The following is a 22394-nucleotide window of genomic DNA, read 5'->3' as shown; positions in this document are numbered from 1 at the left end:
AAGCCAAAAATGAGTGAGTCTACCAGTCGTAGTCAACTTGATTTTATTATTTGTCAGCGTTCACAGCATATACAATAAGAGAGAATTAAGGCACAGGAATGAACAATATATGCATTTACAGCGGCTCTCAAAATGGGGTTTGTAAAATTATTTGCAAAAAAAACAAGTGTGTGCGCGTGTTTTGTGTAGTCATTAATTTTCAGGCTTGTAAATCAAAATAAAATGCAAATTTGGACTGAATTTATAAGAGCTCTTCGTCATGGTTCAACAACAAGCTCCTTGCTGGGGTGCGGGGTAGCTGGAGCCTATGACAGCTGTCTTCGGGCGGAAGGCAGGGCAAACCCTGAACTGGTTGCCAGCCAATCGCAGGGCACACAAAGACGAACAACTATCCGCGCTCACAAACACACCCAGGTGCAATTCAGAGTGTTCAATCAACCTACCATGCATGTTTTTGGAATGTAGAGTACCCACAGAAAAGCCACACAGGGGAGACAATGCAAACCCCGCACAGGAAGCCCGAAGACGGTATCAAACCCTACACCTCCGTACTGAGAGGCAATCATACTAACCAGTCGTTCACCGTGTCGCCCTACTTTGTGAAATCCCCTTTTCAAAATATGGCATTCTTTGAACGTTAAAGAATGACTAATATAATATTCGGACTATCGTTGAAATAAAAACTGTGATTCTCGCACGGTTAGGACTTTTAAACCCAACCAAATACATAATTCTTGTTAAGATTACGGCTTTTTTTTTCTTGAAGACACTTGGACCATTTCACTAACAAAACTTGTTTTGCTAACCAAATGAAGCTATTGCCCAAGAAAAAAATATGTGATTCTCATATGACAACTTTTTAGTCTTATAAAAAAAATGGTAACACCGTTTTTCTGGAAAACAGACTTTTTAATTCCTATGGTATTTCGGACAACACACACTAGTGATATTTAATTAGTTTTAGCATTATAAGGTGTCCCCAGTCAAAAAAGTGGAAAATTAATGATCAAGGCATGTATACGAAGGCCAGGCTGGTGCTGAGCTCATCAGGTAAACATCTTAACTAGCAAGTGCACCGCATGTAAACGCACCTACAAACTTTGATATGACAGACTATGGCATAATATACATAATATCATCATATACTGTAGTTCACCTGATAGAAACTCTTAAAAGCACCAACTTCTGTGGAATGGCATAGAAGGCACTATTATTAAAGGCAAATATATATATATAATAATCATCAGATTACACTGACTGGAATCAATAAATGTCACCAAATAGGCATTTCACAGGTGAATCCATATTCCATTGCATCTCATTTAGAATGAAAACCTACGTCGTTGCATATGTAAGAGGACTTTAAAATGTTCAAGTATCATTGCTTGGTCATCAATACATCAGGTTCTTTCCTCAAATTAAGAGAAAGTTGTTGCACTGCTGTTTTCCGTTCCAACACTTCCCCTCCCTCCCTGAGTCGCTTCTAGATTTCAATACCCTTTTCCTGATATCGGTGCTTCTGCTGCACAATGTTACATCTTGAATAAACTCACAAATCCAACCATCACTTATCATTTGCGCACTTCTGTTAATAACTCAGAGGTAGACAGGAGAAGAACGAAGAACCGGAGGAAGGCGGTTTAGGACGGTGCGGAAGTGTTCGTCTGTGTCAGTCCGTCTTCCAAACCATGTTGAGAACTTTCACCACCTCCTCGTAGATGATGAAGACGATGGCTACATCCAAGCACACGCGACCCAATCGAGGTACGGTCCCTTTGTAGAACCTGGAGAAGTGCAGTAAAAACCATCAACAAAGACTATGAGCTAATATTTCCAAAGTGTATTTGTTTCTAAACCACATAAGTGAACTTTTACATAACACAATTTATTCCAAAAATGAAATTCATTGTGCATCTTGAATCATGTTGCCTTTATATTCACTATTTTCCAACTGAAGTATAGGCGAGAGAACAAAATCTGCTCCCCCAAGGTGAAAAAATATTTGGCTCTTGCACTGGTGACCGAGTAGTTCATGCATTCTTATTTTCTACCAAAGTGCTATAAATGACAGTAAGGGTAATGAACATTTTTTTAAACATTTTCCATGATTCATATGGCGGTATGGCTGAAGTGAACTAGTATTATTTTTTTCATAAAAACATGTGCAACATCATGTTACAACTTATTCTACTTAACCCTCCTGTCGTCCGCATTTTCTGTATTCACTCAATGACCTCTGGGTCAAAGTGACCCATCTTCACTAAACCCGCAATACAAGTTGCTTAAATGAATTTTAAACGCCAAATTTCAAAGCTTACATGGAAATGTGATTAAAAGCATATTTTGACTTTTTCTATAAATGTTCAAGTTAAAAACATATTGTTTAGGGGATTATTTGGGGCGTCTTCTCACAGTGGCCAGTCATTTTGACCCGAGGACAACAGGAGGGCTAAGTACACGCTGTGAGGGCTTTTGCCACCTCTGTTATGACTTTCATAGTGGACCTAGGACGCTACCCTGAGGTATTGCACAGTGCTGGTAAGACTTGTTTCTTAACTGCTTTCAAATACAAAACAGTCTGATGGATGAGTACAGGGAGGTAGGCCATCGCAAAATGTTAGCTAGCAGCACCAGCATGACTAGCTGGTCCAAATGCACACGTGTCCCACTTACGCCCTGGGCCCCTCGTGCTTCATGATCTTCATGGCGCAGTCCACGGTGCCTTTGTACTTGTGCGCTTCCAGACCCTGTTGATGTGCACAGAAAGCCCATTGTTACATGATGACATTCGGCCAAGGGGGCAAGAAAATAACAAACCCACCTGCATTCGAGTTTTGACCACATCCAGCGGCGTATTTCCGAACACGCTGGCCGCTCCGGCCACCGCTCCGAATATTCCCGTTATCAAGGGGTTCATGGGTTTGTTTGGGTTGTCGCCTTGAACGCACAAATAAAACACAACTAGTTTTGCTGCTCCTACATGTGATCAGATAATCACGTGCATTGGAGCTTCGAGACGAGTTTTTTTTAGATACAAGGCAGAGTTGGGACAATTCTGGCTAATTTTTGCCAATTCTAATACGGGTGATTATGGTCTGACGAATGGGTCGGGTGGCCACGAACTGAATTGAGCTGATATGTCGAGGCACCTCTGCATTTGACTTGCTGGTGAAGCAGCATGTGGCTCCAGGGTGGGCGGAGTGTACCTTTGTACCAGTTCCTGAGCGAGGTCATGACATAGAAGCGGATGGCCTGGTTGGAGCCTTGTTTGAGCACGGTGGCCGTCAAACCTTGGTACGTTCCCCCAAGACCTGCGCACCAAATGCAAAAACAAAATCATGTGGATTGTACTCAAGTTATTGGTGTGTACCATTGAAGTTTCTGGTGTTTGTTCTCGTTGATATAGTAGTTATTATTAATGTAGTTTTTAATCAAGACTGCGAGAACGTATTTTTAAATTTTTGTGACTTGTGTATTTCACTGTCATTCCTCTTGTATGTTTGGAATTATTTTAGATTTAGACAATTTCTGTGTCTTATGAATCACTATGTCTTTATTTCTCAGAGTCAGTGTACTTTTCAATCTTCATGTATTTTTTAAAATCATTATTCAAGTATTTAAAAACCCACAAATATGTTTTGAATCATAAATTTTTTTAGCATTTTAACAATTTTTGTCAATATTTCTGTACAGTATTTTTTTCAATCATATGTATTTGTTAGTGAATAATCATTGAATTATTTCTCTTTGTGTTACCATATCTATATTTGTTTACATCCACATTTTTCTTATATCAATCATTTCAATCTTTTCTCCATTTCTTGGACTATTGTTATTTTATTTTATTTTTTTTTAGAATTATTTATGGATTAAAAAAAAATATCTTTCAGTGTCTTTGTCTATTCAATTATCATTATCTCCATTTTATTATCTGTATTTGAATCCAAATCTAATTTGAAATCACTCTTTCAATACTGGATGGTTATTACTGTCTTACTAATCATTACAATAAAAAACTACTTTATTCAAATTATTTATGTCTCTATGGTAATATATCTAAACAGAGTTCTACAAAACAAAATTTAAAAAAAATCATTAAGTCATTTTTTTTCCTGTACTTGTTAATCATAAATGGGAAACTTTCATCATGATTGGTGCATTTTTCAAATATTTTCATTTCAGTTGTTTTTTTTTTTCTTCTCCATGTGGTCTTGACCTGTGTGCTTTTCTTTTTCTCTCACTCACCTTGAGTTCTGATTATCTCACGCACACCATGAAAGAATCCTTTGTACTTGGGCTTGGCCGACGTCTGGTCGTGGATGAATTTGACCTGAAAGGCAAATGACAGGCATATCAGAACGTTAGGCGTGTTGTTGTTTTTGTTTCTTTTTTTTTTTTTTTTGTGCACGTGCGACGATGCGTGACCTTGACGGTCTCCATGGGACACACGACCAGCACGGCCTCTGCCACGCCGGCGCCCAGGCCGCACAGGAAGCCGCGCTTGCTGTCCAACTTGCCGCTGTGGTCGCGCATCTTGTTGCTCAGGAACTCAAAGACGCCGAACCTGGCGGGTGGCAGAGAGGATGGCAGGTCCCCACGTTTGGCTGCTGCCACTAGGGACAACTTTAAATGCGCCAAGAAACCAGCAACGCCATTTGCACCACCGCCAATCACTTGCAATTAAGTAGAGTATTAAATGTTTCTGGGGGGGAATTGTTTCTTTTGAATGTATGGTGTTATTATATTTTGTCATCTTTTTTGTAGTTATTTTTTTAGCCATTATTTGTTCCTTCTTTCCTTGTTTTAATGAATATTTCTGTTCTTTTCCATTTTTTTAACCATTATTCCTGGATTTAACTTTTTTGTTTGCGTTGAAATCTCAATATTGCTTCTATTTTCTGCAAGTATTTCTGTGTTACTCCTTCCAAACGTGAATCAGCCGACCTTGGTTCACCGCGGTGACGCAAAGGCTAGACGGCAACGATTTCGATTGCGAGCCGGACGCTTACCTGACGGCGGCTTTGGGAACGGAGCCGTAGACCAGCGAGCTGAGGCCGCGATAAAGCCCCCTGACGCCGTGGCCGCTGACCGTCTGCCTGACGCAGTCGCCTGCGCCGCAAACATGAAAGACGGCAAGTGTGAGCATCTCCTGGCGGGCGGGAAGCCGGCGTGGGAAAGCGGCCGCGCTGACCGATGCCTTTGTACTTGGGCGGGTTAGCCTTCTCGTCCAGCTGCAGTTGCGTCTTGACGTACTCGGTGGGGAAGGTGATGCAGATCTCGATGCCGCCTGCGACGCCGCCTGTGATCGCAAATAACGGTGGAAAGGAAGGCAATGTGAGGGACAGGTGGCCAAAACACTTTTGGCTTTAAATGGTTTGAATTGTGGAAGGAGTGGGTGAATATGTCAACATTCTTCCTTTGGCTCTTTTATTGTGAAAATGGTGGGAGACGTGTGAGGAATTGCAACCAAAATGTCCGGAATTTTGTGAACACTTGGACGTTTGCATGCTTTCAATTAATCAATTAATGTGGAAATAGGAAGTAAATAAGCATTTTCCTAAAATAAACAAAGAAATAAAAAAAAATAATAAATTGGGAAAATTTCACTGTGCAAATGAGAGAATGTGATCAAAAGTTGTTTCTGCTTTTGAATGAGTTGAATAATGCATGGGGAGGAGATGGCCAAGATGTTTTTCATTTGGCCATTTTGAAATTGTGGGAAAACGGATTTTGGGGGACGTGACAAAAACAATCTCAAATGTTGGGAATTTGGCGATAATTGAGAAGTTTGAACAGTTTGAATAGGTGAAAGAAGTATGGAAGGAGGCAAAATGTCAAATATCTGCAAAGGTCTCGTGTGACTAATATTTATATATTATATATTATATAAAATGTTCATCTCCATTTGAAAATGTTACTGTGTGGGAATTTGAGGAATGCTTTTGAATTGGTCAAGAAATGTGGAAGGTGGAGGTCAAAGGGTAACGATGACGGCCCAACCGATACATCAGCCAGCTGACTTAAGCAAACAATTGTCGCTCTTTTTTTACATTGGGGGAAAATGGCTGGTTCTGCTGATTGTTTTTTTTTTGGGGTATACATTAACACATAACAACATAAGACAAAATTAATGAGATTTTAATTTTAAAAAAAAGGATGGTAAAACAGTTTTGCCTGAAATGCATAGCTTTATTGCTGTAAGGATTAAGGAAGCAATTTGATTTACTCATTATATATTTGTTGAATAATTGCGCCATAAATCGGGTTATTGGAATTTCATTCAGCAAAATATCGGCACATCGGCCTAACAAAATCCTTCTCATCCCGGTCCGTGTAAAAGTCTCTCCCTTAGTTTGAGAATTTTATTCTGAATGTGTACAATTGTTGGGACGCGTTTACGAGAGCAGCCTGAAACCTTGCCAACATTTGGACACTTGATTCAAAAATGTGGAAGGACCTGAAAGAGAAAAAGCATCAAGAATTTGAGCTTCAGGGCAGCAGCATTCACACAGCGACTACACTGACTTTAGGCGTTTTCAACTCCCTTAGTCAGTGGCACCCTAATTTATTGCAGCCGATTGGCTGAGTGGCGGGCAGCGTGGTGGCCTGAGGACACGCCCCCTGGCGCCATCCCACATCAGGGCGGAGCTTTCCCACTCAATAACACACAGCCAGCACACGCAACATATTGTCAGCGTCACACACAACTTCACGTCATTGCTTCACCAGCGTCAAACTTGTTCTGCTCACATTTGTCTTACTTGGAACATTTTTCCCTCTACTTGAGCCACTTTTGGTCAACTTAGTGCAACTTTTAAACAATACAATACAACTTTATTTAACGAACAAAAATGTGTCTTCAAACGGATGTCAAGGTCTGGGCACTAGTACGCTCATTGTCTTCACATGCATTTAGGGCAACAGTGTCTCACTAATAACTTTTTCCCACCAACAACTTTCACTTTTGCCCAACGAGTACATCCATATGCATGACACAAAGAATACCAATTGACTGAATGCGGAGCATTTTGAATCCACGTCCTTCATATTCATCTTAAGGTCATATTAGTCGGCCAAAAGTGGCACTATTTGTGGGAAGACAAGCATTACTTGTAAGGTGGATTATTCTTGAAAGCAGTTTGAGTATTCATTTGAGATGCATCTTAAAGTCCATGAGCTCACGAGCACGACATCTTTGGCATACAAATGGGACAACTACAAGTTAGTAGTGACTGTGCAACAGTTAACAACTATGCGCTAATACAGGCGTGGGCAAACAACGGCCCGGGGGCCATATGTGACCCGTTAAACGTATTAATCCGGCCCGCCGATCTTGAAAGAAATTAAATGAATAAACCTTGTTAATGTTGTTAATGAGTGGGAACTGAACCCACACTGCCCCCGCACACAACTCGGGCGAGTGTACCACTACACCATCAGTGGCACCAGTAAAGTTGATGCTTTAAAAAAAAAAAAAAAAAATCTACTAGGTCACATCCAAGTCTCCGTTAAAACGAGTCGCACACAAATGTCAACGAGTGCAATGTTTTGCCTCACTGGTTACATGTGCTTGTTTTCCTAGAATGCCAAAGTTGTCCTTGTCTGACAACTCCGCAGACAACAGGTTACAGAAATGCCCCACGCATTGCATTGAGTCCTGCGCTGGTAGTGTAAGGAAAACTATTTAAGCATTTATTGTCTATGCTTGAGAGACAGCTTCGTCAGAAAAAAAAAAAAAGGTTACTCGGAAAGACACTTTCATTCTACTGGTGCGCTCAATTGCCTTACTAGTGAGGGCGAAGAGCATACTAGTACATGCACCTGAAGACGGATGTCAAGGCTATGTAATGAATGCTTGGCAGACAACTCCACACTAAGACGAACACACCCGCGAGTCACGTGTGAGCAGGATTCCATTCTGGACGTCACATTGCTGGCAAATACACACAAGAAGCAATTTAGACCATAGGAAGGCTGAGAAAAAAACATTCAGCCCCTGAGGCTTTGACTTGGAAACATGAAATTTGCTAGAAATGTCTATCATGGGGCACCACGGTGGACGACTGCTTAGCACAACTGCCTCACAATTCAGTGGTTGTGGGTTTGATTCCGGCTCCAGCCTTCCTGTGTGAAGTTTGCATGTTCTCCCCGTGCCTGCGTGGGTTTCCTACGGGTACTCCGCTTTTCTCCCACATTCCAAAAAATATCTATGGTAGGTTAATGGGACACTCCAAATTGTTCCGAGGTGTGATTGTGAGCATGAATGGTTGTTGGTCTTTGTGTGCCCTGCAATTGGCTGGCAACCAGGGTATAACCCGCCTACTGCCCGATGACAGCTGACATAGGCTCCAGCACGCTCCCGACCCTCATGAGGAGAAGCAGTTCAGATAATGAACGGATGGATGTCTATCATGAGTAAACAAACAAAAAAAGTCTCACGATGCCATGCCTGAAAAGAGACAACCTGTATGCCATTTTGGTTTGAAGCAGAATTTGAATGCTAATGTTGTCCATTTCAGGGACCTTTCCAATGTTAGGGAAATTCAGCCCCTGAGCCAGTTTGGCTTAGCAACATGAGATTCAACAGAAATGGTTAGGAACTGTAAAAACAAAAAAGTCTCAACAAGCCATGTCTGAAAAGACACAGGAAGACTGAAGTGTCCATTTTGGTGGGGATTTTATTATTTCAAAGCTCTTTCAAATATTCAGAATCCAAACACAGTTTGTCATTTGGTAGCCATGTCGCTCATAACAAAAAAGTCTTGAGAATCCATGTCTGAAAAGACACAAGAGCTCTTCCAAAGGCTAGCTTGTTTTTAGGCCACAGCCCTACTTGGACTTCCTTCAAACACGCCTGCTGCTACACAAACTGAGTCCCACTGTGCTATCAGCGTATTGTGCTTTGTCATTGCAGTGCACGTGTGCGTGCGCGATGGGAGGGCCTCTCAGCACACAGTGCAAAGTGCAAAGGTCATGGAGTTAACATACACAAAAAAAAAAGGGCAGAAGAACTTTCAGACTTTCTGTTTATGCGAGTGTTCACCTTGTCAAAATGACGCCGATTGAACCAAATAAGCTCAATTTGACACATTTTATTAAAGAAACACATTAAAAATATATGTTTTGTGTTTTTATAGTCATCTACAAATAAACAATCACCATGTTCTAATAGTGATGTTCTTTATTTTCAATTTAAAAAAAATAATTTTGTCATTTTGTCCAAATTTTCCTCTGATAATAAGCCAACAATGCCAATTAGATTAAAACATTATGATATTAACATGTGTATGAAAACATCAACTTCACTATTTGGTGAATATTTAATGCACAGTAGTAGTTCTTCAAAGTCTTTGCTAACTGGTGGCAAGGAAAATAAAACATGTTTCCCTATTTAGTTGCTACTAATTATTTCACCCTTTTCATGTGATTAAGGCAACTTCAATTCATTTCAATTGGGATTTTTTTAAATGTCAATTGATTTGATAGACGAGGAAAAACGGCACAAATTAAAGTATATAATATCGCGTTTGCGATGAAACCTTGCACAAGTAGTGCCTTTTCTGGTTTTGGCACGTCTTGTTTCGATAATTTGTCAACTCCTTTGAGAACTTTTTGTTGACACCATGTGCACAAAGTAAACTTTCCTTGGCTGAAGCATGCACATCCGAATTCTTACCTGCCAGGATGGCCTTGCCAGGGTGGGTCAGTTTGGCTTTGCCTGCAGGGGCGGCGGCAGCCAGGTTGTGCGTCCTGCCGTGGAAAGGGTTCACGAAGCGCGGCTGTCCGGACATGACTGCGATGGGTGACCCCCGGCCCCACTTGCTTGCTCAGTTCGTCGCAGTGGGATGAAACCTCATGCGGCTCCGCTGCAGCTTTGTGCACCGGGCGCGGTCCAAAGTGCGACGTGCGCCCCTGACCATTGGACTTGGGACTATACTCGCTTCCTTCTCTCTTCCGGCCTTGTTGATGACTTTTGACATGCAAAAAAAGTTTTCCTCTGCTGTGCCTCCTCGCTGGTAAACGTCGAGTCATCAGACTTTGCTGCAGGGCGGGGTGGGTTCGTGCACACCCCACCACCCCGCCTCCTCCTATAAATGTGCCCACTTACAATTAAGGGGGACCTGCATAGGGACCTGAACCCAACACAAAAACAAATCAACACCGATTTCGAAACTATACACTTCAAATTATTAAAAGTACAATTGAAGAATAAAACTCGACCGTATGTCGCGTAGTATGCATAAGTATAACTAGTTATTATCATTAAACTGCGTTTTGACCCGTTCGTATAGCTAAATAACGTAGCAAGCAATTTACAACTAACTCTCAATGTATCGTGCATACACCACTTTAAACTACAGCCGCAATATTTTCACATTTTCAAGCGAATGTCCCGTTCTTTGAAATGAAACTAGCTACTTAAGTAGCATGCTAGTAATGAGGATATCGCTCTTGTCTCAAAACTTGCTGCGTGACTTTCAGTGACGTATTTCCGGAAACGTTTAACTGGCGTATTAATTCTGGCAGCGATTTCTCTTGGCTTTAGAAAATGGCTTCACCCCTTACACCCTCCCCAACAAGACGCGAGACCAATACAAACGCAGACATTTTACACTATTATTTATGAACCAGAATTATTTTACTTGTTATGCCTTTTAAAGCTCTCTCTTGAGCTAGAAAATTCCTACTTACTTCTAAGTCAGTTCCATAGTTTAGCTTCCAAACGTGAAACACATCGAGATGCTGTTAAGCGTTTTCACTTAATATGTTTTGAAAATACTGAAGTGGTTTAAATTATACATTAATTTCTCTTAATTAGAAATAAATAAAATACACAAACATTTCATATTTGTTCCATACAGAGGGAGACTATTTTCTCTTGTCCACAAAAGGTACTTCGTCATACTTACTTGACGTGTTTCCGCAAGTGGCGGCGATTTCTCTCTTGGCCCTGTAGTTGCTCTTTGGTATGAACTGGCAATCGCCACATCGCATGCGCAATACATCCCTATCGCGGTCACGGTCCTGGCGTCAAAAAAGAAGCTAGCTGTCAATCTGCTCAGCATCCTCACACCGCCAGCAGCACCAGCAGCACCCCGCCGACTCCGCTGACGCCCCCTTTGGATCGGTGAGTAGGATCCGCGCGGGCTCTTTGGCGTCGTCTTGTCACACGCTGGACATTTAACTTCACTTTGATCGCGTTTCTGTCCAAGGTTAGCGCCTAACCAAGGAGATTGAGCTAACGCTAGCTGCCATTATGTAACGATGGCCAGTCTGGTATGCGTCGTCTAATCCCTTCTTTTATACACCTCTCTTCGGCTTCCCTTGGCATCTCATTCCGGGCTTGACATCAGCAAATGGAGCCTCGTTAGTGGGCTCGTATGTTTGGGGGGGAGCCCAACTGTGAACAGACACGCACACCTTTTGTCTCTTTGTGTCCTTTGTCCATCGGTAAAGATGCTGCATCGACCATTTGTTCAAAGTGCAGCACACACGCCGGGATGAGAGCAGAATCCTTTCCATTTGCCTCCAGATCACGCATGACGAGGCGATAAGATAGTGTGTTGTTCAACATACGGCATGTTTGTCTTTTGCATTGCAGCATCATGGCTGTGCCTCCTTCCTACGCAGACCTGGGCAAAGCTGCCAAGGACATATTCAGCAAAGGCTACGGTGAGTCAATCCATCCAGGCAGTGTCGGCCTTGACTTGTTTGAGCCAACTGTTGCAGCGTGCAAGATAACAAGTCAATGGCTTCGACTCAAAAGGCGGTCAAAAGTCACACATTGGCCTTCCTCACGAACTCCCCACTACGTCATTGTGGACCACGTGACTAACTCTGCTGACAAAGTCAATGTGACACAATGTTCCTCCCGACTAACTCCACCAACCATGTCATCATGTGCTTGTCACATACTCCATATATTTAAAAAAAATAGAAACTAATAACAATTCAGCTAAAAGAAAGCGTTTTTGAGAACATAAAAACAAATATCTGCAAACAAACGCGCACGAATAACAAAAAAAAAAGTCAAAATGAACTAAAATACTAAGTATGATGAAAAGTCCCAGACTCGAATAACCATGCTCCCAACTAACTGTACTGTATGTGCTGAGATAACTGTTTAAGTTATTTAATGCTGGGTTCTTCAACCCCCCCCCCCCCATGGTGATTATTTTGTCCTTTTCTTGCAGGCTTTGGACTTGTGAAGTTGGACCTAAAGACCAAATCGCAAAGTGGCGTGGTGAGCATCTCGTATTCCTCCTCCTTTTTTTGTTTTTCTTCAGACGAGTGACTCCGACCACCGACATGCATAATAACGAGTGTCTGAGGGTCTATCTGCTCTCTGTCCCAATGCCCTTTGACTCCCTAATCCTCTCCTTGACTCCGCCCCCTCCTCGACGGACATGTGGCGTAGATGGTAAGACAGCCGCGAGACCTTCATCATCATCGCCGTCTTATCATTTGATTCATATCATCTTATTCCTTCATCTGAGTGTTGAGTTTGCTTTTTTGTTATTTTTCCTCACATTGTGGCCTCCATTTTATTAGACGTCTCACCCCGAATAAATTACCACAATAATTAATCACTGTTAATACTCTGTTACTTGCAATCACTACAACTTGTACATTTTTAATACCATAACTAGATATCATAAGAATGACTTATTTGCAGTATTTAAGACCTCGCAGTATTTCTATTGTAAAAATGCTTAGGTATGAATAAAGAGGATTTTATTAATTTACAGACTGCCTTTCAAGGGACCCAAGAATATTTACAAAAAAATATCAAATAAATAAAGACCTCTCTTCCAATTAATGCCTCACCGCTATTATTATTAAATGTCGGTACTCTCTGCAGTTGAGTAAATCAATACCCCACCATTTGTTAAGGCAATGTCTGTGTTTTACGTGTTTTTTTTTTTGTTTTTTTTTTTAAATCCCCCATACCCTATCAGCATTGTGTAATGCAATATCATCACAGCAAATTGCATAAGAGTGGTGGCCATGATGAAAAAGTGGGCTAGCTTTATTTTGTGTGGACACGCACAGGAATTCAACACATCCGGGTCGAGCAACACGGACTCGGGCAAAGCGTCGGGCAGCCTGGAGACCAAATACAAGATGAAGGAGTTGGGCCTGAGTGTCAACCAGAAGTGGAACACCGACAACACGCTGGCTACCGAGGTCACGCTGGAGGATCAGGTGTGTGCCCGTGCACGTGTGTCTGTGTGTGTGTGTGTGTGCGCGCGCGCACTTTGATAAGGTGTTGTCACGCTTGTGTTTGCCGGCAGCTGACTCAAGGCCTGAAGGTGGCGTTGGACACGTCTTTTGTTCCCAACACGGGGTGAGAGCACGTCGGCTTTTGTTTTTTGTTCTGCCGGCTGTGCGGCCATGTTGAAAAGCGAGCGTGCGCCTCTGTTCCAGCAAGAAGAGCGGCAAGCTGAAGACGTGCTACAAGCGCGACTACGTCAACCTGGGCTGCGACGTGGATTTCGAGGGCCCCGTGGTCCATGCTGCCGCCGTGCTGGGCTACGAGGGCTGGCTGGCCGGCTACCAGATGGCCTTTGACACGGCCAAGTCCAAACTGGCGCAGAACAATTTTGCGCTGGGCTACAAGGCCGGAGACTTCCAGCTGCACACCAACGTGTGAGTGCGATGACGTGTGACCTCATCACACCGTGAAAGCATAGTGCACACAGATCCAATCTGCCACGCCAACGTTTGACATTGTCCACTGTAGCAAATAGTCTGCAGCTACTTTGTGTTTCCTACTAAGACCTGGTGCAAAAAACAAACCAAAACACTTTTTGGAAAATTATTGTAACAATGGTAGGTATTATTTTCTTGAGCCTTCAAAACTATTCATCCATCAATTTCTTGTGAATATGTAATGTGATCATGTCGATGCATGACATCATAGTAAAACTTCAAAACTGATGTCATTGTTTAGCAGTGTGACATCAGAGCACAGCAGCATGACATCACAGCAGTACATGACATCATGACGTGGGATCAGTGACATCGGAGGGACAGCAAGGCATGACATAGCGAGACATCATAGCACATAACTGATAGTGATGTCAGTGCAACACGGTATGACATCACAGCATTGGTGACAGCGTTGTGTAACGCAGCACGAAATTCAGGGACATTGTCGTCGCTGACAGTGTGTGATGTAACAGACGACGTGTGACTTTTTATATGAGTCACACTGTTTGGAATTCAATCTGCCGTCATGCATTCAAGCTCAGTCCAGCGAGCGTCAAGGGATGGTGTAGCAAAATTTTCAAATTAATAGTAAATAAATGACAGTGGTTGTTTTTGTTTGGCATCTCAGTAATGACGGCACAGAGTTCGGCGGGTCCATCTACCAGAAAGTCAACGACTCGCTGGAGACGGCCGTCACTTTGGCCTGGACGGCCGGCAGCAATAACACTCGTTTCGGCATCGCAGCCAAGTACAAAGTGGACGGCGACACTTCTGTGTCTGTAAGTTGACACTGCATGCGCACACAATCACACATAAATTTGCATTCCTGGTGTTCTGACCAAGTAGTTCTGACCCACATCACACAGGCCAAAGTCAACAACGCAAGTCTCATTGGAGTTGGATACACTCAGAGCCTCCGACCAGGTGAGTACATTGACACAAACACACACAAATGGGTATGAAAAGTCTACACAGCCAAATGCCCTTTTTTATCAAAGAAAAAAACATATATATTTGAACTGTTTTGCCTCGCCGCCGATTGGTGGTGTCACCTGCCAAGCTTGTGGCTAATGCATCCCTCTGCCCTCGCAGGAGTCAAGGTCACGCTATCGGCGCTCATCGACGGAAAGAACTTCAACGCCGGAGGTCACAAGGTGGGCATGGGCTTTGAGCTGGAGGCGTAGAAGAAGAAAAGAGCACCATCACGTAGCTCCTCCCCCACACGTCCTACATCGCACCAATCACACGCAAGCATGGTGACCGTGGAGATGATGATGATTGTTGTTGTGTGTTGTGATGCTGCTTGCTCCTCACCGAGGACTTAGACTGATCATGTGTGTTAAGTTATGTCACTTCCTGTGGAGGGTTGCCCTGACGTGTGAGAGTCGCCACCTGGTGAAAACAATGCGGTGGAATCTTCTGCTTGTTACGATTACTATCGAGCGTAGTTGTTTTCATCACCTCAAACGACGTCTACATTCTGCAATAGCACTTTTCACGCCCGTTTTTTTTTTTTGGTGTGTGTTGTCGTCATTGTCACTTAGACCTCATTTTCCCATGTCAGCTAAGGCAATTATGTTATTAAATATATTTAAAACAGAAGTGCTCCTTTGTGTTCTTTCAAAAAGGTTCTACATTTTCAATGTCAGTACTTTCACAACTTCATTGTGCATCCATCATCTTTTGTGATACATAAAAATGAATTAGACTGTTTCTTGATGTAATTTTAAAGCATTTATATTCTTGTGAGTGAAATGGGACGTTTAAAAAAAATGCTCCCCCAAGATTAAGGCGTTATTGTTTACTGTAAATTCTTTATATGGGGGGACAGAAAATAGCATGTTAACCTCAACTCACTTCCAAGCTAACTGCTAACAGAGCATATAGTCTTAGCCTCCAGAAAATTAATTTCTTTATTTAATTTTGAATTTGAATTTCTCTTTTTATCCTTTATCACATCATCCCTCAAAATGCTCAATTTTGTGTCATTTTACCACACTTTGGTAGATAAGCAGGCCATTTAAAACATGTTTAATGCCACACAAGGAATTTTGAATGTTACTTCCTTGGTTGTGAAAATAAACTCAGAAATTGCCACTGAGCTAGCTGCTAACATAGCATAGTGTCGTGGGCTCCTCTATGAATGCTTCACTAAATTAATTTCCTGTTTGTCCTTCACTTTGACTTCCGATAATGACAACAGGAAACTTGTGTCCTTCTCGTGCACTTTGGTATTTCAAACGCTTCTGAGTGATACATGAAGCTCAAAGCTAACTTCAGATGTTTGCAGTGAACCAGCAGAGAACTTTTTGGAGACAAGTGGCTCTGTCCTGTCCTACACTGTTTTACCTTTTCCCCATCTTGTCTCATTCTGCCCTGTTCGAGTCCAACCTGTCCTGGAATGCCGTCTCCCGTCCTGCCCTGTCTTCATCGAGTCCTGTCTCATCCCGCCTTAGCTGTAATGTCCTGTTCTGCTTTCTCCCATCTTGTCCTGTCCCTTTCTATTCCTGTTCCAACCTATCGTGTTCTGTCTTGTTGAGCCATCTTCAAGTCCTGTTATCTTACGCTGTCCTGTACTGCCCTCCCCTAATTTGTCCTATCTCCTTCCAGTCCCGCACCATCCTTCTCTGTCCTGTACCCTCACACTGTCTAATCCTATCCTATCCTCTTCCAGGCTCTCTCCCATTCCGTCCCGTTTTTTTGCTGTCCTCTGCTCCAGTCCTCCCTTTTCTTACTATGTCCTTCGCAGTCATATCCTCGCCTGTCCAATCCTGTCATGTTCCCTCACAGCAAATTGACCTTGGCCACCACCTGTTTGCATCCAGTGACTGAATATTCCTTCCCCCCCACAGCGGGATAGTACTGGATTTCCGTCGCCAGCTGCTTCATGTGGGTGCGGTCCGGGTAGAATCCCTCTCGGCTCATCTCGTCCATAAAACACTCCATCACGTGACTCCTCTCCAGGAGGCCCAATGGCACGACGGTCACCTCGGCCCAGAGTGGGTGGCGGCCCTCCAGGTGCCGCCGCAGCACGGGCGTCAAGTCCCGCGCCAGGTGGCCAGCGTGATTGGAGACGTTGTGGAGCAGGTGCTTGGTGATGAGCTCGTGTCCCAGGTTGCTGAGGATCACATAGACGGCGTTGAGGAACTGGTTGACCTGGGTCGACCTCAGTAGGCCTAGCAGGGCGTCGAGGATCTCGCCGTGCATGTGCTCGGCCTCGTCCAACACGAAGAGTGGGATCATCTCCTGGCGCTCGCCGAGTTCTACAGCCTCAGAGACCAGCGAGATAAGTTGCTCGGCACAGCGCGGGGGGTCTGCTTCCTTGGGGCAGCGGTGCAGCATGAAGTACTGAAGTACCAGGGACTCGCCCACCACTGAGCGGAAGTGTCCTGCCAGGAGACGCCCCAGGTGGCTTTTGCCCACTCCGCTGGGCCCGTGCAGGGACACCACCAGGGGCCTGTTGTGCACATACGTAGACAGGAAGTCCTTCAGGTGCCACATGAGCGCCTCTACCGCTCCCTGCTGGCCAAACACCTCCCTGCGCAGAGTCTTCTCCAGACCTTCCAGATCGTAGCGGATCACGTGGTCATCCAGGTTCTCAATGGCGTTGTACACCTGATGCACAACAAGTTGCTTAATTTGTGTGACAGCTGGTAAAGACAATGTTGACTGTAGGTTTGAATTTAGTCTAGTGGGGTGTTAACCTGGACATAGAGGATGGTAGTGTGCAGGTTAAGCAAATAAAAGCTACATTTATAATTTGTGGAGTGAGTGTGTTTTGTAGTTGTCATTATCCAAACAGCGTATCCTGTACAGGGTCGCGGGAAGGTGCTCGAGCCTATCCCAGCTGACTACCGGCGAAAGGCGCACCACACCCAGAACAGGTCGCCAGTCAGTTACAGGGCAGACATAGACACCGTCACCGAGTGGGACCCGAACCCACGCTACCCGCACACAAGTCAGGCGGATGTACCACTACACCGTCAGTGACTTGTAGTTAAGAGGAGTGAGCGCATTTGTAGTCAGTCTAGCGAGTGCGTGCAGTGTACGCAGTTAATTGTACAATGAGTGTTTGAAGTTGGCAGAGATGGGCACTTGACCCTTTTTTGCCAGTCAGGCCGACCGCCCTCAACCACGATCTCGGTTCCAGCCTCAATCCTCTGGCTTTATTCACGAAAAATGGCGGCCCCCCAACCCTGTGGCGCCACCCTCTACTGGCGCATACCATCACAAGAGGCGGGGTAGGCAATACCAAACCCCTATAAAAATCACTAGCTGGCTAATTTATGTTTTACATACACGTTTATTAATTTATTTAAGTCAAATCCACTTACCTTGTATGGGCTTATTATAGTAGTAAGTGTATCGTCAAACCAAAGTGGGTTAACGGTTTGACTTCCCCCCTTCCCCTTGTAATGGTATGCCCCAATAGAAGGCGGGAGGCGCGGTTGACGTGATTGTCAGAGTAAGGAAATACAAGCACACTTGAACACACATTGCCTTCTCACGTCTCTTTGTACACAAACAGGTGGTAGTGGCGCTTTTGAGGCATTGAGGCAATTTTTGTCATTTGCCCATTTCACACGAACGAGGGCCGGACTAAAATCAACAAGGGTTTGTTAATCGAACCATTTTTTTAAATCTGTCATCCCCCGCCCCCAAAAACAAGCATCCGGCCCGGCCGGACCATTCCGCCCCCAGGACGGACTGCCCAGCTCAGGCTGTTTTCAATAAATTACATTTTCAAAGTGCTTTTTGTCACACTACCCTTTCCTGCTTTCAGTATATTGGAGCTCTACTTAAACCCTCATTAAGATTCAAACATGCCTAAATTCTAGCATTTTTTCTTATGATTTTGATCGAGGTTGTATAGTTTGTGTCGTCCATGTAGTGTGTTTGTGAAGCTGCTGTAGCGTGTGCGCTCACCTGGACAAAGAGTATGGCGCTGAGCAGGTAGAGACAAAACTCCGCGGGGCTATGCTCCTGTCCGGGGGCCTTCCGGCGCCTCCTGTTGGGGTAGAGCACCCTCCTCTTCCTCTTCCTCTTTTTCCAGGGCGGCAAGCAGCACGTCTGCGCAGGGACAGCGTCGAAAGTGAAGATCTTGGGACTGGTGCGGGCCGGGGCCCCCGGGAGGCCCGCCATGGCCAGCGCCATCTCCTGGCGCCGTTTCTTCAGGGCTTGGTACTTGTGCTTGATGCGGATGACAGCGCGCAGCGTGGACGACACGCCCGAGAGGCTGGCGGCCGCCGCCAAGCCCTTCTTGGCCTTGCTCTTGGCGCCGTCCTCCTCCAGCTCCTCGTCCTCCTCCGTGTGGGAGGCCGATGAGCTGCTGTCCTGATCCGTCATCTGGTCAACAATGATTCAATTAATAAGTAATTCTGGAGGGGCAAGTCCAAACTCCCAAAATTAACTATCAGAGCAGGGCAGTCCATCTCGGGGGAAGAAGGATCAGGCCCGACACCCATTTTTGGGGCAGGGGGGTGACAAATTTTATGAATCAGGTCGGAGGGTCGAGGCTTGAACGTACAGAGATCGCGGCCGGAGGGCGGGGACTGACCGTCAAAAAAGGGTCAAGTGCCCAGCTCTGATAACAACAATCACAAAGAACTATCTCCTTGGCTCGAAGCGTGCACAGGCAACGTGAGGCCTGTCAAGTATGTTCTTCTGGGATAGGCCGTCGTGAGAGACAACTTTCCAGCAACCTAGCAGACCTGCCAGTCACAGATGCTCTACACTGGCAACATTTTTGTGGTGTTTTGCGTCCTTTGATGTGCTTTTACAACACACTCTACACTCAAAGGGTTAAATGGGACACACACGCACCCGCACACACTCACACAAATAGAAACATGAACACGCACACACACAGACAATCTTGGCCTCTCTGCCATGATGACACTGGCCACTTCCTGCGGTGACACACAAACACCCCCCCCCCCCACACCCACACACACACACCCACACGGACACTTTTGGCCTCACCGCCATGATGACACCGGCCACTTCCTGCTGTGCTATGCGCACACGCACACACACACGCGCAGTTTTCCTGCCAGCTGGCCTGTTGCGGCTTCAGTTTCAATGAAAAGTTACACAACTTACAAATCAAGCGTGACATTGTTTAAACCACTTGTGTTACTTTGTTTAGTAATTGAAGCCAGTTCAAATGAACTTTGAAAAAAATTGTATTCACGGACTGGGTCTTGAAAAAAATATACCAGAAATTGGTGTAACTCCTTGAAAGACGCTTTTGAGCAGATGTCTTGTGTTGATTGCGTAATAACAAATGTGGTTTCAATCATGGCACTTGCCTCATGTCATTTTTATGGAGGAGTGAGTGAGGGAAGTGCGGACTTGGACAGCATCTACTTCCTGCTTGATAAACTTTCTCATGCAAGCTAGAGTGTCTGTCAAGTAACCACGAACACTGCTCCCTCTTCAAAAACCTCCACCAAAGAAAACACTGTGCATGGGATGAGATGTGAGATATTCAAGCAACGGTAGATGAGATCAGAGGCCTAGCTGCAAATGAGATGCTGATACTGCAGAGCAAGAGACATTCAATTGGATGAAGACAAAGTAGCCGAAACACGTGACTCTAGCCCACGAGAGACTGACGACAAAGTTAAGGAGAATCGAAAGACATGAGACAATCAACACGTCTCCGCGAGAGAAATTCAAGGCATGTGATCACATTTTCAGGTTGCCGCAAGCACAGACCTGACGAGGAGGCCGCATTCCAAACGGCTCCCCTTACTTCCTTCTCACACCAACAACTCACCTCCTGAACATGCAAACCCCCCCCAGAAAAAAAACAAGACTTACCTCTGATGTGTTCAATGTGCTCGCACTATTACACTGCTGCACTAACTAACTCCATTGTGTGCACCAGCCAGCTTCGTGTGTGCGTGTGAGACCTGCTCATTGCTCCGCCTCCTTCATCCTGCTCTCATATGACAGAACATTACAACACTTCCTTCTTTTGTTCCACCTAATGGAAAACGCAGCCAACTGAAAAGGTACAAAAAAAAGCAGCACTGCTATTCCAAGCAGTGAACAATGTTTTCATTCATTCATTCATTTTAAAATAATGTATGCATTTATTTGCACGAGTATATTCCGTTCATTTCGTAGCATTTCTCTTGGCTGCACTGCTTCGATTTGTATTTATTTTTTGCCCAATCAAATTTCAGCATTCTCGTGTTGCCATGTCAATGCAATCCAGTCAGGGCCTTCACAATCAGTGCCGCTGACCCACGGGACTTTTCAAACGACAATGACGCCTTGCAATGTCCCGACTTTGGAATTTTTGGAGATATTCAACTCAGTTCATAACAAGCAGCAGTTCGGCAGAAAAAAGCTGGCTATCTTAATGCTAACACATAATGGGAAACCACATAGGCAGGCTAACAACATTGATGACATCATTAACCCTTTAAGCAATAAAATAATATATCCAACAAAACCTTTCAGTCTTGAGTCTTTATCCTCTGCAAAGAACGGCCAACATTACTGCGTCACTAACAGGAGTTGTAAACCCGGTAATGTGTCTGTATTGCAAGCAAGTCAGACACAAAATCAGGGTTCTTATAGTTTGTGAATTTGAATTATAGTTTTTTTTTTTTAAGAGTTTTGTCTATTAACTTAGTTTTAATAAGTATTCAGGGCGGCTTTGATAGTTTTTTTTTTCAAAAACAGTTTTTGTATTTATATTAGTTTTTAAAAATAAGGATTTTACTTGTGTGAGATTAGAAAAACACAGTTTAAGTATTGTGTCGTAAAAATGCAACCAAAAACATTTCAAAACATTTTGATAATGTAGGGTATAGTTTAGCAGTGCATGATAGCGCTTCTAAAGTTAGATGGATGCATGCTCCCGAATAAAATCAAGCAAGAATGACTTGTTTGCCAACTTCTAAAATGGACTTTTATCTTGAGTTCTTGTTTAGAAGTATTAAACCTAGTTGTGCAGTGTACTATTTTTTTTCTACTGTATTTTTTTGCATACATGAAATAAAAAAAGGAAAACACTTTACCTAGCGTGGCTTTTAAATGTCAAACGCAGGTGAGCAGTTCGAGCCAAAATACACGCGAACTCGTCTCCTCGGAGTGACGTCATCTGCTGGCTCTTTTTATTCCATTGGCTGCTGCCTGATGATGCTCAATTCTGTGCGGCAAACAGTAAAAGGACTACAACGCCCAGATGACTGCTCGACATTCTCGTCTTCCGGGTAACGGCTGTGCAGTAATATTAAAATTAATGCATTTAAAATCACCCCCAAAGCCTCCTGGATTAAATTAATTGCCCAAGACGAAAATTTCCATTATAATTATTGTTAGTTGTAGTTAGTTTTGTAAACGTAAAAAGTAGTTTATTAGTTTTCGTATTTTATTTCGTTAAAGCAAACATATTTGCAAGTTTAGTTATTTTGTTAGTTTTCGTGAACGAAAACAACCTTGCACCAAATGATGCAATTATTGTTCAAGCACACAATCTTTCTCTGCTCAGTAGGTGGATGTTTTGTTTTTGTCATCTTATTACATATTGACGAATCAAGCGCTTCCCTCGGCGTACAAACTGCATGTACGTGTTGTTTTCCGTTTGTCCATAGTATTGAGCGAGTTTAAGAGATGTAAATGTGAAGCCGGATTGCATTTGCGTGTGCGCCACTGAAAGTTGT

The 22394-nt window shown here is 43.8% G+C and overlaps 3 protein-coding genes across 7 annotated transcripts; 1 reads left to right on the top strand and 2 right to left on the bottom strand.

Moving 5' to 3' along the window:
• Window positions 1–26: 26 nt before the first annotated feature.
• On the bottom strand, window positions 27–10481 carry slc25a1b (slc25a1 solute carrier family 25 member 1b). Its single transcript, XM_088280631.1, has 9 exons — window positions 9677–10481; window positions 5192–5299; window positions 5010–5109; window positions 4426–4564; window positions 4246–4330; window positions 3207–3311; window positions 2822–2937; window positions 2674–2747; window positions 27–1784 (listed from the first exon to the last, which is right to left on the bottom strand). The coding sequence occupies exons 1-9, from the start codon at window positions 9789–9791 to the stop codon at window positions 1670–1672; spliced, it is 957 nt and encodes a 318-aa protein (XP_088136757.1). The 5' UTR covers window positions 9792–10481; the 3' UTR covers window positions 27–1669.
• A 482-nt stretch (window positions 10482–10963) lies between these two features.
• Window positions 10964–15315, top strand: LOC148319515 (non-selective voltage-gated ion channel VDAC2). The gene is made up of 9 exons (XM_088280632.1): window positions 10964–11128; window positions 11603–11673; window positions 12195–12244; window positions 13054–13206; window positions 13296–13348; window positions 13429–13650; window positions 14342–14492; window positions 14580–14637; window positions 14806–15315. Exons 2-9 carry the CDS (start codon window positions 11607–11609, stop codon window positions 14895–14897), a joined length of 846 nt encoding a protein of 281 aa, XP_088136758.1. The 5' UTR covers window positions 10964–11128; window positions 11603–11606; the 3' UTR covers window positions 14898–15315.
• Window positions 15316–15499: 184 nt separating this feature from the next.
• Window positions 15500–21838, bottom strand: tor4aa (torsin family 4, member Aa). Of its 5 annotated transcripts, none has more exons than XM_088280626.1 (4): window positions 21750–21814; window positions 20539–20724; window positions 18640–19059; window positions 15500–17328 (listed from the first exon to the last, which is right to left on the bottom strand). In XM_088280626.1, the coding sequence occupies exons 3-4, from the start codon at window positions 19057–19059 to the stop codon at window positions 16498–16500; spliced, it is 1251 nt and encodes a 416-aa protein (XP_088136752.1). In that variant the 5' UTR covers window positions 20539–20724; window positions 21750–21814; the 3' UTR covers window positions 15500–16497. The 5 variants fall into 5 exon arrangements, with proteins under 5 accessions (XP_088136752.1, XP_088136753.1, XP_088136755.1 ...); XM_088280627.1 differs by having other exon boundaries at window positions 20539–20750; window positions 21750–21764; XM_088280629.1 differs by having other exon boundaries at window positions 20539–20656; window positions 21750–21764.
• Window positions 21839–22394: the final 556 nt, after the last annotated feature.

Source organism: Idiotropiscis lumnitzeri, chromosome 18, assembly GCF_059441095.1.
Source record: "Idiotropiscis lumnitzeri isolate Australia: NSW breed Sydney's pygmy pipehorse chromosome 18, RoL_Ilum_1.0, whole genome shotgun sequence".
Taxonomy (NCBI): domain Eukaryota; kingdom Metazoa; phylum Chordata; class Actinopteri; order Syngnathiformes; family Syngnathidae; genus Idiotropiscis; species Idiotropiscis lumnitzeri.
The sequence above is the reverse complement of the archived record's forward strand: the minus strand, read 5'-3'. Positions and strand labels throughout refer to the sequence as shown.

Excerpts from the sequence above, each read along its gene's own strand:
- slc25a1b (XM_088280631.1), bottom strand. The coding sequence starts at position 9,791 with ATGTCCGGACAGCCGCGCTTCGTGAACCCTTTCCACGGCAGGACGCAC. Across the intron at positions 3,312-4,245 it reads TGAGATAATCAGAACTCAAG|GTCTTGGGGGAACGTACCAA; the intron begins GTGAGTGAGAGA and ends TTTGGTGCGCAG. Across the intron at positions 2,748-2,821 it reads TGGTCAAAACTCGAATGCAG|GGTCTGGAAGCGCACAAGTA; the intron begins GTGGGTTTGTTA and ends GCACATCAACAG.
- LOC148319515 (XM_088280632.1), top strand. The coding sequence starts at position 11,607 with ATGGCTGTGCCTCCTTCCTACGCAGACCTGGGCAAAGCTGCCAAGGAC. Across the intron at positions 13,349-13,428 it reads TCTTTTGTTCCCAACACGGG|CAAGAAGAGCGGCAAGCTGA; the intron begins GTGAGAGCACGT and ends CCTCTGTTCCAG. Across the intron at positions 14,493-14,579 it reads ACGGCGACACTTCTGTGTCT|GCCAAAGTCAACAACGCAAG; the intron begins GTAAGTTGACAC and ends CACATCACACAG.
- tor4aa (XM_088280630.1), bottom strand. The coding sequence starts at position 19,059 with ATGACGGATCAGGACAGCAGCTCATCGGCCTCCCACACGGAGGAGGAC. Across the intron at positions 17,329-18,639 it reads GCGCCATACTCTTTGTCCAG|GTGTACAACGCCATTGAGAA; the intron begins GTGAGCGCACAC and ends GTTGTGCATCAG.